At 48.0% G+C, this 16290-nt stretch overlaps 1 protein-coding gene across 6 annotated transcripts in view; it reads left to right on the top strand.

The window, feature by feature from the left end:
- CABIN1 (calcineurin binding protein 1) overlaps positions 1–16290 on the top strand; it is a 222666-nt gene that overhangs the window by 150009 nt on the left and 56367 nt on the right. For all 6 annotated transcript variants that reach the window (XM_073674374.1, XM_073674401.1, XM_073674383.1 and 3 more), the window contains one exon: positions 4561–4674. In XM_073674374.1, the coding sequence (XP_073530475.1) occupies positions 4561–4674 (114 nt within the window). The remainder of the gene's footprint in view (positions 1–4560; positions 4675–16290) is intronic.

Here is a 16290-nt window from a genome sequence, read left to right as displayed (position 1 = left end):
ATGACAGTGTGCAACGCCTCTTCCCGAGATGGTGGGAAGATGTAGGAATGCATGGCAAAGGGACAGCTGGAATGACAAAATTTAGGTAGAACCTAGAAGCCAGAGACAGGTTTATTACACCCTGTCCGCAGGTTTATTACCTGTCTGAAGGCAGCATAAACTGACACACTTTGGGTGCTTGCTTTGTGTCTTTCAGATATTTTCCAGTGTTTGCCGATCTGCTGTTCCCGTGCTGGCCAGATGTGCTAGGTTGCCGAGCACATTACAACTGCTAAGTGGCCGTGGCCAGGTACTGCATATCAGACCTATCCTATTGATTCGAATAAGGGGGTGGATGTGCAGTACCTGGCCGCGGCCACTATTTCGTTGACGGAGCTGTGCAGCTTCACATCTCAGCACAACCGTCTGGCATCAGGAACATCGGCTGTGGTGCCTGGTATCGCCACCCCTTAATCTGATATTAGTGACCTATCCTAAGGATATGCTATCAATATAAAAGTCCTGGACAACCCCTTTAAAATAGGAAGAAAAGGAAGATCTTAATGTCCTAATTGAATGTTCCAGTACCTATCATGCATGCATGCCTATTCTAGAATTAAATAGGTTTTCCCTGTCCTGTTATCTTAATATATTTTATATGTCAATTCCTTAACATTTCCAAGTTGTCAGTTAATGAGATCATTCTAATCTGCATCTAGAGACTGAAAATCTTTATACAGACATAGGGGGAACACTTATTATTGCTGTGATGATACAGCTCATAATCTTAATCAGCCAGACAATTAGATTTTTTAAGCCAAGAGAAATGCACTAATGTGTTTCTGTTTACTTGTAAATGTATGTGTATTTCTGTGGCTGGTCAAGAAGGACAGACCAGTATTTGTATAACCCTGAATGTTGTCTTCTATTGGTATGTGAAGCTAGATGTTTATTTACAAGAGCCCCCTGCTATACCAGCTATGTAAATTGATTAGCTCAAACAATTAGACCTGAGCCCTGTATAATAATATCATCCCTAACCCTTGACCTGTGGATGTATACTTAAAAGGACATGTGCCTCTGTAGCAGTGAGATTTGAAACCGAGAATTGAAGGAGACTTGACAAGGAGATTCAAAAAGATCACAGACTCTCTCAGACCATCAGCTTGGAAGCATGGCTTTAACCAAAGAGACACAGATTTGGATTCTACATGATTCCGGCCTAAGGGTATATGGCCCTGACTGGAAAGGAACGGATCTGCTACATTGACCATCAGAGAACCCATGGATACATTTGGGGAGACCAGTTTGGGACGATGAAGTCACCTGGCCCCATGGATATGTTCTTTGGAATTGCCAGGTGGGTTGCCTGGAACCCACGGAGACATTCAGAGAAGCCAGATTGAGACCAGCCAATCATTTGGCCCCATGGAAACTCTTGGAGGGGCCAGAGTGGGACCCTCGGGTCTCCTGGCCTTGTACCTCGATGGACTGCTAGCTTCCTAAGCTTGCCGCTACCTTCTCTCTGTGGGGGCCCGCCAGAAGCGGGGGGCCACTGGTTGAGGTCTGAGCAGTGTTACGCTCATGGAAGACCCTGTGTCTTCACAATTGCGTTTGTGCAAATTGTGGAATTTCATTGTCGGACATGGCGAAGTCAAATTAGTCCATGTTTTATTCTACCTTAGCGTGCGACATTTGATACGTTAGGCTCCTGCTCTAACATAGAGAAGCTGACCAATTAACATACATTAAAAAGTCACAACATTTGACACATTAGTCTCGGTCTCCTATCTAGCATTAACAAGTGTACTGCTATGCCAAAAAAAAATGTATCATTAAGATGCTATACTTTATAAATATGGAGTGGTGGAGTTGAAGTGCATACTCTAAAGATTTGGCGGAAAATATGCCATCTTCTGGACCAATATTTTCTGCGGAGGAGGTGGATTGCCATATCCATCTTCGCATCCAGCTTCTGTAATGCGTCGTTTACATTTTCAAGTATTGCTCACCACATTGCAGTGAAAACTGTTCCCTTTTGAGTGCCATATCCCACACCATAATAACCATTGAAGAACGTGATGTAGAGTATCGTGGGGAGTATAGGGCATGAGAATAAGTGCTTGGGATAAAAATGTAGCGCGTTGTGAAGTGAGGATGATGAAACCTCACGATACACCCGCAGCTGATAACTAGTTACATGCCGCTGTCAAAGATATAACTCGCACTTCCGGGAAGCGCGTCATTTGCCCCACCCATTGGGGACCCCAGCACATGATCGCGGATCACCGATAGGTTGGCATGACAACCCGGGCTCTGCAGGAGACCCCTGTGGTTGTCATTGCCAGATTGCTATGAGCGCCGTCCAGTGGTCGGCGCTCATAGCAAGTGAGCAATTCTGCTACACACAGGCGATCTGATTATCGCCTGTGTGTAGCACAGGAGATCAGACAACCGCAGCTTCAAGTCTCCCATGGAGACTATTGAAGCATGCAAGAAGTGTAAAAAAAAAAAAGTTTTTAAAAATATAAAAAAATATATATAAAAGTTTAAATCACCCCCCCTTTCGCCCCATTCAAAATAAAACTGTAAAAAAACCTCACACATACACATATTTGGTATCGCCACATTCAGAATCACCCGATCTATCAATGCAAAAAAATAATTAATCTGATCGGTAAGCGGCGTAACAAGAAAAAAATTCTAAACGCCAGAATTTCGTTTTTTTGGTTGCCACAACATTGCAATACAATGCAATAAGGGGCGATCAAAACATCTTCTCTATCCCAAAATGGTATCAATAAAAACATCAGCTTGGCATGCAAAAAATAAGCCCTCACCCGGCCCCAGATCACGAAAAATGGAGACGCTACAGGTCTTCGAAAATGGCACCATTTTTTTTTTAAAGCAAACTTTGGTTTCTCTTTTACAACTTAAATAAAAAAGAGAAAAACCAAAGACAAGCAAAATACCCAAATATCTGGAAGTAAATGGGTAAATCGCACAGTGCAAAAATAATGATAATTATTTTGATCAAAATTATGTTAACTAAATACCCTTTATTATTTATCATTATTTTTGCACTGTGCGATTTACCCATTTACTTCCAGATATTTGGGTATTTTGCTTGTCTTTGGTTTTTCTCTGTCTAGTGGCCTTATGTGAACATGCATTTACATTTTGCATGCACATCAATTTACGTTTCAGTTCAGACTCCCAGGTTTTTTCTTTGCAGTTTAGTGTGCTTTAGTTCATATAAAGGGTGTGGCCGCCCTTTGTCTGAGCTGAAAGGTTCATTCTGCCTCACAGGTCTATGTTTCTACTAGGGGTTCAGTCTCTCTGCCCTTATCCATATGTATGTCACTTGACAAATGGTAAGGTTTTAATATTAGAGTTAGGACTGTCCCATAAGGGTTACCGTGACGTGGTGGGATGGCTTTTACATTATTTTGATCAAAATTATGTTAACTAAATACTCTTTATTATTTATCATTATTTTTGCACTGTGCGATTTACCCATTTACTTCCAGATATTTGGGTATTTTGCTTGTCTTTGGTTTTTGTCTGTCTAGTGGCCTTATGTGAACATGCATTTACATTTTGCATGCACATCAATTTACTTTTCAGTTCAGACTCCCAGGTTTTTTAAATAAAAAAGAACCTATGCATGTTTCATATTTGGTGTCTACGAACTCGTAATGACCTGGAGAATAATAATGCCAGGTCAGTTTTAGCATTCAGTGAACATGGTAAAAAAAACAACCAAAAAACAACTGTGGAATTGCACTTTTTTTTTGCAATTTCACCGCACTTGGATTTTTTTTTGAGTTTTCCAGTACACAATATGGTAAAACCAGTGATGTCGTTCAAAAGTACAACTCGTCCCGCAAAAAGTAAGCCCTCATATGGCCATATTGACCAAAAAAATAAAAAGTTATGGCTCTGGGAAGAAGGGGAGCAAAAAACGAAAATGGAAAATGCTTCGGTCATGAAGGGGTTAAGCTCAAACTCTAGGCTGGTAAATGATACTTTACTAATACATTGTAGTAAATTAGCCCAATTAGTCTGAGTGGTTCTAGCTAGGTACAACTTTTTGGTGTACACAAGGTCGCACCACTTCTCTTCAGTGTGCAGTGATTATGTTTAGTCCCCTATGCCCGGTTAGCCTTCCTAATGATTATTTCGGACAGGAGTTCTCCAGTTTGGCCTGTTGCTTGGCAATGAGCGCAGCCGCCAGCAGGTGACTACATTGGACTCCTCCTTCCTGTGGAGCAGAACATAGCCACCCACTATGCTGCAAAAGTGCGTGTGGTGTGTATCGCTGCCCCCTCCATTTCTCAGGGGATGGCTTCACTAATTACATGACTTGGAGGAATACACCGGGGAGTTTTCTTAGCCTCCTAACGTATGACTCATTGTCCGGCACCTCGGACCAGTCGCCTTCTTCACAAAACTTGGTACCGTATTAGTCATAGCTGCTAATGTTTGGTGTCACTAGCTGGAGCTTCCATTGATCTGTATGTGTGCACAGCATATACCCACAGCAGCATCCCCGCTTCATCCTGCCTGTTGTCTCCACAGAACTTGCAGTGGGCCAGAGACGTGTTGCTAGGCAGCAGTATCCCGTGGCAGCAGCTGAAGCACATGCCAGCACAGGGGCTCTTCTACGAGAGGAACAAGACTAATTTCTTCAACGTAAGTTATGTGTATTGTCATGGGTGGAGAGAATGCAAGTGTGGGCACAAGCCATTTGTGTGAACGCCGGCTACCAAAACAGTGAGAATGTCAACAATCTCATGAGTTGTAGCTAATATTGCATGATCAAGCTTCTGAAGTTCGCCGACTCTCTGCTGTCTGCACTTTAGATAGAGGTAAACCAGATGGTCAACTTTGGAGGCAGGCTATGTGCCAGGAGGAAAACCTACATGTGCCTCTACTTGGCCACAGCTATGCTATAATGGGTGGATGTGCAACACGAGGCTGTCAGCCAGAAGCCAGGATCGCAGCAATTGTGCCCGAAATGTTACTCTTCATCCTACAGTTGTGCGCTTTTTATCTATATTCTGCTTTGTATTGTGGTAATCCAGAGGCACAGCTTGTCCTGTCCATTCTCATTCTCATTTCTGGCTGTGTTGGCAGTCCTGGTCCTCTCTGCTGGCTCAGTGGGCACACAAATCATGCCCTAGATGTGCTCTGTACAGTCCTGGACAATAGTATAGAAAAAAAAATCTGTTCACTGGTTTTAAGGAGCCCATCGGTTCTGTTGATGTCTGACAAGGAGAACGACCGGCTGAATGGTAAAATACAGGTCTAATAGTAAGGTCGCATTATATGGGGTCCTGGATTCAAATTCCACCTAGGAAAACATCTGCAAGGAGTTTTTGTGTTCTGCCCCTGTTTGTGTGGGTTTCCCATTGTACTCCAGTTTCCTCCCACTCTCTCCAAAGAAAACTGAATTTAGATTGTGAGCCCTAGGGATGATCTTTTTAAAGCGTAATGGAATTTGATGGCGCTATATAAATTACTAAAAATAATTATATTATATGGTCGCTTTTATTTATTTATTTTGTCATTAATTTCCACAGTGCTTTTACAGACATCATCATCACTGTCCCCGTTGGGGATCACAATCTAAATCCCGTATCAGTATGTCTTTTGGGAATTTTGTTTGGAAATTAATTAAAGTGGTTGTTCAATACTGGGGACAATATTTTTTACTTAAATTAATATATTCATGGCTAATAATCACTTTTGCCTATTCGGTATCATTACAATTTTCATACCATTTCGCTTTTACTTGCTCTTTGTTTCCCTTCATATTCAACCTTGATGTGGTCTGCGGTCATAAATCAAATGGTAGGAACTCAAAAAAAAATATACAAATATAGGAGTTACAAGCTCTTCCATTTGACCATCAGATGGAGCTCACTTACTGATCGCCAGTTAAAGGGAACCTGTCAGCTTCCCCAGAACCCCCAAACTGCTACTGTGTATTTATTGATCCCTTTATACCCTTCCTAACAAGCCCATTTTAGTGGCTTATAGATTTTTTTGAATATGCCTAAAATCAGTTTTATAACCACAGTTGTGATATGCTAATTAGTGGGTGACAAGTTATGGTGGCGTTGTTTTCCCAGGCTAAATCGTCTCTGGCCCTGGTCTTGCAGGGATCCTATGAGCTCTCTCCACTTCAAACAAAAGAGTGAGGGCCTCTTTGCCAAAGGTGTCCAGCAGCCACTTTTCAAAGAAATTTTCAGGATTTCCCCCTTCCACCTTTTCCGGTACCCCCTCCAGCCTTATATTATTATGACTCATGCGATTTTAAAATTCATAGGCCTTAGCCACCACAGCCGCCACCGCTTGAGTATGATTTTGAATGTCTCTACGTACAGGAAGTATAGTGTTCTCCAACTCGCTTACTCTACCCTCTACAGCCATGGTGTGCCCGCCACCTTTTGAAAATCACGAGAGTCAGTTAGTCAGTGTAGAAATAGTGGAATTGAACATATTGACTACTTTGAGAAAGTCCTGCAAAGAGGGCGAGTCTCCCATGGATACTAATCTCCTGATATTTTCCCTAACGTAATCTCCAGTTCTCCCTGGACCTCCTTCTATCTTCCACACTTATTCGTTTCTCACCCAATTGCCTCCAAGACTTCTCTCGAATATCCCTCATCCTCTAGAATTCTGTGCCACAGCACGTCCGATTATCCACCACATCCTTCAGACGGAACTTGAAAACCCATCTCTTCAAGAAAGCTTACAGCCTGCCATGACCCTGCTGCCTCCTCACTAACACCGCAGCTGCCGCCTCACTAACACCGCAGCTGCTGCAACCCCCCAACCTACTGTCTCCTTCCCCGTTCCTGTAGAATGTAAGCCCGCAAGGGCAGGGTCCTCTTCCCTCTGTACCAGTCTATCATTGTTAGTTTGCTTATTGTAAGTGACATCTGTATTTGGTATGTAACCCCTTCTCATGTACAGCACAATGGAATCAATGGCGCTATATAAATAATAATAATACTACAGGATCACTCTCATTTTCCCTGGGGGATCTCCTAGTCCCAGGAGGCACCTATGAAGTAGAGGCCCTCTCAGGGGATCAAACCTCCTCCTCGTCGTCTTGTGCAAAAGCTGTATATCCAGACCCTGTTGAGGATCTTTTTACGTCTGTATGGACACTGGTGGCTTCTGGCAGTAGAGTTCTGTACCCTATGGGTATACTGTTCCAGTCTGGCAGCCACTTTTCTACAAATACCACTCTGTGTTATGCACACGCCCGGGCTAAGCGGCGTGTGCGTGTGATTGTAGTGATTCCACTGGACCGTGCCGGAGAGTGAATGCCTGGAGGGGCGTGACTAAGTATTCACCCGATCCGACCAGGGTCGCACGACGGCATACGACGCCAGTGCACCAAGGAGGAACCGAGCAGAGGGACCAGGTGCTACTCCAGGACAGACCCCGGACACGGCTGTTGACCCACACAGGGGAATACAGGAACAGGCTGGTAGGCTGGCACACAGACTGGTGGGTATAGGCAGGCACGACTGGTATGCAGGCAGGCGGGTATGCAGGCAGGGGGGTAAAGGCAAGCACAGCTAGAGTGCAGACAGGGAGGCACTAGCAGGTAGGAACACAGGCGGGATAGGACCCAGTACACACCGGGACTCAGGAACAATACAGGCAGAGGGTTACAGGCAAGCACAGCTAGAGTGCAGACAAGGCTGAGCAGGGCAGGACAGGACTGCCGGAGCAGCGGGCAGAAGCAGGGCAGGACAGGACGACTGCCGGAGCAGCAGGCAGAAGCAGGGCAGGACAGGACTGCCAGAGCAGCGGGCAGAAGCAGGGCAGGACAGGACTCTGTTCACACGGAACAGACAGGAAGGGAAAGACAGAGCCAGACACCCACAGGGTACTTGCAGTGAAGTAGCGAGTGGACCACAAACTCACAAACGGGAGTACAGAGACAACAGGCAGGAGTTAGGTACGAGTTCAGACTCTGCAGAAAAAGGAAGGGAACGGACATAGAGGCAAAACAGGTAAAGGATAGGAGAGAGTTCAGACTGGAACTGAGTGTACGGAGGAGACCGACACTGCAGCGGGATACAGGAGCGGGTCTGGGAATACTGCCCCCAGAGAGGCGGGACGAACAGGCAAGGAGCGTGTTCAGACAGGACAGACAAGATACAGGAGCGGGTCTAGGTAATCGGCCCCTAGAAGGCGGGAGGAACAGGCTAGGAGCGTGTTCAGACAGGACAGACAAGATACACAGAAAGGACTCAGTTCAGACACGGGAACTAATACCGCAAAGCAGGAGACATACAGGACTCAGTTCAGACACGGGAGCTGATACCGCAAAGCAGGAGACATACAGGACTAAGTTCAGACAGGCCTGGAAATACAGCCTCCAGGAAAGGCAGACAAGGAAACAAAGAACGGGACCTGGCACCTACAGAGTGCAAGCACACACTGAAGGAAACACTATGCTCAGGCAGGGATAGAAGGGAGCAGCTGAGCTATATACCAGGTGACAGACAGCAATAGGCTGAGGACGCACAAGGGGTGTGACCCACAGCAGGTACAAAAAGCAGGAAGTGATCGGACGCCGCCCTTAAGCAGCAGAGACAGACACAAACAGACAGCATGGAGGGAAGCCAGAGAGACACTCTGGACAGGAGATCAAGTGCGCTCTCTTGCACAGTGGGAGATGGACCACCATGCAAGGACGCCGCCAGGTATGTTACACTCTGCCTGTTCCCACAGGATGCACCATTTTGAGGTTCCATTTGCGTCACTTCTTCTTCGTTGTCATTCCTCTTACTGTGGGTCATTGCACCCCTCTGGCCAGGAACCAGCTTCCTCAGGCCATAGAGTCCCCTTAGCACTAGGTATGCCCCCCAGGAGATGCCGGATCCTCCTTCATCTCCAGCGATTCTCCACTGTCCAAGCGGATCTCCTTACCCTCAGGAAATCTCCCACTGACGGCAAGTCCAATTAAAGCAGGATTTCTGGCAGATTTTAGTTAGAATATTAGGTTCTCTCCTCTGGTGTGACCTCTCAGCCCACGAGCATAACCAGGTTCCCCAGGCTAATCGTCCCACTAATCATGTTATCACATCTCTGTGGGTGAGTAACATGATTTGCAAGGGTTTTGTCACCGCTGGCTCTTTGTAAATCTCTGCCTCCCTGACAATGCGTTGTAAAGCAGGGTGTAAGCATCCCACGTTCTTTAGCGCACTGTGCATGCCCAGGGAGGCAGCGGTGAAGCAGGACTCAGGCAGCTGTTTTCGCTGGTTCTGCTGGCTGTGTTTTACGTCACTGCTACCTTCCTAGGCATGCTCAGTGTGGTAATGAAGCCAGGGTGCATACACCTTGTTTCAGTGTTCATTGCCAGGCAGAGATTTGCAAAGATCTGGTGGTGACTCCTTGCAAATCACAGTTACATAGATTGAGTAAAGACCTAGGTCCATCAAGTTCAACCTTTCTCCACCAATTATACATTTTTTGTCACTAATTTAACTATAACCCATAATGTTATGTGTATCAAGGAAAGCATCCAGCCCTTTTTTAAAAGCTGTTCTAGTGTCTGCCATCACTACCCCTTGTGGTTGGCATTCCACAGTCTGACTGCTCTGACTGTAAAGAACCCTTTCCTATTTAGCTGCCGGAATCGCCTTTCTTCTACCACCTGTCTCTGAACTGACAACGGATCTATTTATTAGACTTCCATAGTCTTAAATTTCTAACGGATCCAGAAAGAAAAAAAACGGATCCGTTAGAGATTTCTAATTAATGGATCCGGTGTCAATAGACTTCAATGTTAAAAATACTGATCCTACAGAGATCAGTTTTTGAAAAAATGGACTAAAAAGTACGGACTGCACCACTTTTTTTGCCAGCGAATTGCTGCTGGATCCATTCTAACGCATGACTACTGGACATGTGAACATAGCCTTATAGAAAAAGAATTGTCCCCAAAGCTGGACATGGTGTTATCCAGGTTCTCCGGAATAAAGAGAAGCAACAAGAAAATCAGATAAGACACATCCACATTGCGACTTCCGTCCATGACAATAGACATTGCACAATAACCTACACTGCTCAAAAAAATAAAGGGAACACTCAAATAACACATCCTAGATCTGAATGAATGAAATATTCTCATTGAATACTTTGTTCTGTACAAAGTTGAATGTGCTGACAACAAAATCACACAAAAATCATCAATGGAAATCAAATTTAGTAACCAATGGAGGCCTGGATATGGAGTCACCCCCAAAATTAAAGTGGAAAAACACACTACAGGCTGATCCAACTTTGATGTAATGTCCTTAAAACAAGTCAAAATGAGGCTCAGTATTGTGTGTGGCCTCCACGTGCCTGTAGGACCTCCCTACAACGCCTGCTCCTGATGAGGTTGCGGATGGTCTCCTGTGTGATCTCCTCCCAGACCTGGACTAAAGCATCCGCCAACTCCTGGACAGTCTGTGGTGCAACGTGACGTTGGTGGATGGAGCAAGACATGATGTCCCAGATGTGCTCAATCGGATTTAGGTCTGGGGAACGGGCGGGCCAGTCCATAGCTTCAATGCCTTCATCTTGCAGGAACTGCTGACACACTCCAGCCACATGAGGTCTGGCATTGTCCTGCATTAGGAGGAACCCAGGGCCAACCGCACCAGCATGTGGTCTCACAAGGGGTCTGAGGATCTCATCTCGGTACCTAATGACAGTCAGGCTACCTCTGGCGAGCACATGGTGGGCTGTGCGGCCCTCCAAAGAAATGCCACCCCACACCATTACTGACCCACTGCCGAAACCGGTCATGCTGAAGGACGTTGCAGGCAGCAGATCGCTCTCCATGGCGTCTCCAGACTCTGTCACATCTGTCACATGTGCTCAGTGTGAACCTGCTTTCATCTGTGAAGAGCACAGGGCGCTAGTGGCGACTTTGCCAATCCTGGTGTTCCGTGGCAAATGCCAAGCGTCCTGCACGGTGTTGGGATGTGAGCACAACTCCCATCTGTGGACGTCGGGCCCTCATTCCACCCTCATGGAGTCGGTTTCTAACCGTTTGCGCAGACACATGCACATTTGTGGCCTGCTGGAGGTCATTTTGCAGGGCTCTGGCAGTGCTCCTCCTGTTCCTCCTTGCACAAAGGCGGAGGTAGTGGTCCTGCTATTGGATTGTTGCCCTCCTATGGCCCCCTCCACGTCTCCTGGTGTACTGGCTTGTTTCCTGGTAGCGCCTCCAGCCTCTGGACACTACGCTGACAGACATAGCGCCTCCAGCCTCTGGACACTATGCTGACAGACACAGCAAACCTTCTTGCCACAGCTCGCATTGATGTGCCATCCTGGATGAGCTGCACTACCTGAGCAACTTCTGTGGGTTGTAGAGTCCGTCTCATGCTACAACAAGTGTGAAAGTACAACCAACATTCAAAAGTGACCAAAACATCAGCCAGAAAGCATTGGTACTGAGATGTGGTCTGTGGTCCCCACCTGCAGAACCACTCCTTTATTGAGTGTGTCTTGATAATTGCCAATAATTTCCATCTATTGTCTATTCCATTTGCACAAGAGCATGTGAAATCAATCAGTTTTGCTTCCTAAGTGGACAGTTTGATTTACTTGGAGTTATATTCTGTTGTTGAAGTGTTCCCTTTATTTTTATGAGCAGTGTATTTTTCTTATGGTTGACTCATAGGGTATCTTGTGGTTCCACGGTGGCTTCTATCATTTATGGGCAGGAATATAGCAGAGATTTTCTTGCTATTATATCTGACAAAAATTACATATGTGAACAAAGCCTTACTTGGTATGAAACCTCATCCTTTTAGGGAAGGTCTGCCTTTTCTGTTTGGCAAGAAGTTTCAAGTTCCTTAGAAAGTGTGCTCACTCAGCCACACAGTCGATGCGTTTTATCAGCCCTGGAAATGCTCCGAAGATGTTGGCTTTAGTATAAGCCTTCTGTTGTCGATTTTATTGAGAGTGAATTTATTTTTGTCTGGAGCATATGCTGCATTGGGATCTTCAGTATTACAGCTTAAATATTGGAGTGTAAACCTGCTAATAAGTCATAACTGTATTTTTATTCCGGGGATCACTTTATTATAATGTATTAAACTAGGATTATATAAGGCTGATGCCATAAGGGCAGACACAAACTTCTGTCCGCAAACACCTGCTGCACTGGTAATGACGCAGGTACAGTGTGTTACGGGTCCGGGTGGTGGAACCTCTTTGCCGAGGTGTAAGGAGGGACCCAGAGGGGCATGACTAAGTATCCACCCGAACCGACCCTGGTCGTACAGCAGCTAACGACACCGTGACCAGGGAGGATCCGGGCAGAGGGACCAGGTGCTACTCGGGGGACGACCTTGTAAGAGAGCAGGTGGCTCCTACGGGTCAGAGGGCTGGGACTGACCAGTATGGTGGATGGACACGGCAAGCAGGCGGAAGTCTCTGGTAGCTGACAGGAGGTCACAGTTCGAGAAAGCAGGGCAAGTAGCAGTCTTTAGGTTTACCAGGAAGGTGGTCACAGCAAGTGACGGCAGGGTCTCCAGGCAGGCTGGCAGAAAACAAGCAGGTGCTCCCAGGTGAGCGGGCTGACGGACACAGCTTGTAACAGGCAGGTAACTGGTGGACGCTCCCAGGTGAGCGGTCTGACAGACGAGACAGGTAACAGGCAGGTAACTGGTGGACGCTCCCAGGTGAGCGGTCTGACAGACGAGACAGGTAACAGGCAGGTAACTGGTGGACGCTCCCAGGTGAGCGATCTGACAGACGAGACAGGTAACAGGCAGGTAACTGGTGGACGCTCCCAGGTGAGCGGTGTGACAGACGGGGCAGGCGGATGCTCCCAGGTGAGCGGGCAGATAGCCAAGGCAGGTAACAGGCAAGTAACAGGTGAGCGCTCCAGGTGAGCAGGCTGGCAGGCTCGGCAGGTAACGGACGGATAACAGGCTGGCAGGCAGGACGAGAAGTCAGCCTTGCAGCGGAACCTGAGGGCTGAAGCACAGGTAAGACACAGTGCAAACAACTTTGCTCGGGCACCTCCATTTTGGAGGAGGTGCCTTAAATGTGGGAAGTCCTCTGGCCATTGGCCGGGGACTCTTTAGGAAGATGCACGCTGTCCCTTTAAGAGGGGGGAGTGCGCGCGCCCTAAGCACTCTGCTGGAGGAGGAACGCGCGCCGGCCACAGCAGGGAACGGAGCGCAGGGAGAAGCCGCGCCAGGAGCCGGGGGGCGGGAGAGACGGTGTCCCTGTCTGACATGGGGCAGGGACGCCGCTGCGCCGACAGAGACTGGAGCGCTGGAGGGGCCCACGCGAGGAGCGCGGAGGTGAGAGGGACGGCGTCCCTGCCTAGCAGAAGGCAGGGACGCCGATGCTACAGTACCCCCCCCCCCCTTACGCCCCTCCTCTTTAGGCCAGAAAGAAATTTATCAAGGATGAGCGGGGCATGGATGTTCTCCCGAGGCTCTCAAGTTCTCTCTTCAGGACTAAACCCCCTCCAATCCACCAGAAAAAAGGTCTTTCCTCTTACCCTCTTGGTGGCCAGAATGCTCTCTACCTCAAACTCGTCTTCAGCGGAAACCGGGGCAGGAGGCGTACCTGAAGACTTGGAAAAAGAGTTAAGTACCACGGGTTTGAGGAGAGATACATGGAAGGAGTTGGGGATCCGCAAGTTGGCCGGGAGTTTCAATTTATAGGCCACCGGGTTGATTTGCTTGATAACTTCCAGTGGGCCGACGAACCGGGGCCCTAACTTGTAGAAAGGAATCTTGAGCCGGACTAATTTGGACGAGAGCCAGACCTTATCTCCAGGACGGAATTGAGGCGTATCCAGACGTGTCTTGTCAGCCTGTCTCTTCATCCACTCGGAGGACAGAAGAAGTGCGGATCTGGTACTCTCCCAAATGGTGGAGAATTCGCTAACAAGAGATTCCGCGGCCGGGTTGTCCACCGAGACGGGAAACGGGATCCGGGGATGTTGGCCGTAGACTGTAAAAAACGGGATTTGGAAGAGGATTCGCTCTCATGATTATTGTAGGAGAATTCGGCCCACGGTAAAAGATCCACCCAATCGGAATGGTGGGCATTAACAAAGTGCCGGAGGTAACTGGTTAAGATTTGGTTGATCCGCTCTACTTGACTATTGGACTGTGGGTGATAAGCAGAAGAGAAGTCCAAGGTGACCCCCAGCAGTTTACACGTGGCTCTCCAGAAGCGAGAGGTGAACTAAAACCCCTCGATCGGACACGATGTGGAGAGGAAGACCATGGAGACGGAAAATATGATGAATAAAGTCCTTAGCCAACTCGGATGCAGACGGAAGACCCGGCAGGGGAATGAAGTGAGCCATTTTAGAGAAGCGATCAGCGACCACCCAAATGACCGTACAACCAGCAGAGACAGGGAGATCCGTTATAAAGTCCATGGCGATGTGTTGCCACGGGGCAGCAGGTACGGGAAGAGGCAGAAGGCAGCCGGCTGGCAGATGTCTAGGAACCTTGTTGCGGGCGCAGGACGCACAGGCCGAGACAAAGTCTATTACCTCCTTGCGCAGGGAAGGCCACCAGTAATGCCGGGCAATAAGCTGGAGGGTCTTCTTTTGGCCAGCATGGCCGGCTAACTTAGACGAATGTCCCCAGTGCAGAACCTTCTTTCGATCAGGTACTGTCACGAACGTCTTACCAGGTGGAAGACGATTCAGATCCAAGGGAGCCACTTGCATTACCTTGGCGGGGTCGATGATGTGCTTAGGCTCCTCCTCTAGATCGGAGAACAGAAAGGATCGGGACAAGGCATCGGCTTTGATATTCTTGTCTGCTGGGCGGAAATGAAGAATGAAATCAAAGCGGGCGAAGAACAAGGACCACCGGGCCTGGCGCGGGTTAAGTCTTTGGGCACTCTGGAGGTAAGCCAAGTTTTTGTGGTCCGTATAAATTATTACCGGGTGAAGAGCACCCTCGAGCAGGTAAATCCACTCCTCCAGTGCCAATTTAACGGCTAACAATTCTCGGTCTCCTATAGAATAATTGCGCTCAGACGAGGAGAAGAGTTTGGAGAAGAAGCCGCAGGTTACCATTCTCCCGGATGGCGACTTGTGGGTGAGCACCGCTCCGGAGGAGGAAGCATCTACTTCTAAGAAGAATTGTTTGTTGCAGTCCGGTCGGTGCAGCACAGAAGCGGAGGAGAAAGCTTGTTTCAAAGAAAGGAAGGCCTCTTCAGCCTCGGGCGGCCATTCTTTGGGACTGGCGCCCTTATGGGTGAGCGCGGAAATAGGGGCAGTCCGGGAAGAGAAGTGCGGAATGAAGAGGCGGTAGTAATTGGCGAAGCCCAGGAACCGCTGAATAGCCTTCAACCCCTCCGGTCGGGGCCACTTCAGGATGGCAGAAAGTTTCTCAGGATCCATTCGTAGGCCGGTCTGGGAGATGACATAGCCCAGAAATGGAAGCGTGGACTGCTCAAAGAGGCACTTCTCAAATTTTGCGTAGAGGTAGTTCTGCCTGAGCCTGAGCCTGAGCAGGACCTGACGAACGTCCCTCCGGTGTGTGGGAAGATCCGGAGAGAAGATCAAGATGTTGTCCAGGTACACCACCACGCAGGCGTAGAGAAGGTCACGGAAGATGTCATTGACCAACTCTTGAAAGACGGCGAGAGCATTACAGAGGCCGAAGGGCATTACGAGATATTCATAGTGGCCATCCCGGGTGTTGAATGCCGTCTTCCATTCATCCCCCTGGCGGATACGGACCAAGTTATACGCCCCACGGAGATCCAGCTTGGTGAAGATTCTGGCACCCCTCAGACGGTCAAATAATTCAGGAATGAGCGGAAGGGGGTATTTATTCTTCACCGTGATCTGGTTGAGACCTCTGTAGTCTATACAGGGACGGAGTGAGCCATCCTTCTTTTTAACGAAGAAGAAGCCTGCTCCCGCCGGGGAGGTAGATTTCCGGATAAATCGCCAGGCCAGATTTTCCTCGATATATTCAGACATGGCCCGGGTCTCGGCAGCGGACAACGGGTAAATACGCCCACGGGGTGGAGTAGTGCCGGGTACCAGGTCGATTGGGCAATCATATGGTCTATGGGGAGGTAATGTCTCTGCTTCTTTCTTGTTGAAAACATCAGCATAAGACTAATAAGGAGCCGGTAGGCCGGGTAGATTGGCTGGAGTAGGAGAAGGACGAGCAGGACGAACAGGAACTAAACAAGTCTTATGACAGTCCTGCCCCCAGTGAAGGACCTCTCCGGTCTGCCAATTCAGCACGGGTGCATGTCTCTGGAGCCAAGGAAGGC

This window comes from Phyllobates terribilis, unplaced genomic scaffold, assembly GCF_046119375.1.
Source record: "Phyllobates terribilis strain yellow unplaced genomic scaffold, ASM4611937v1 Scaffold_1__5_contigs__length_1240528914, whole genome shotgun sequence".
In the NCBI taxonomy this organism is placed as follows: domain Eukaryota; kingdom Metazoa; phylum Chordata; class Amphibia; order Anura; family Dendrobatidae; genus Phyllobates; species Phyllobates terribilis.
The sequence above is the reverse complement of the archived record's forward strand: the minus strand, read 5'-3'. Positions and strand labels throughout refer to the sequence as shown.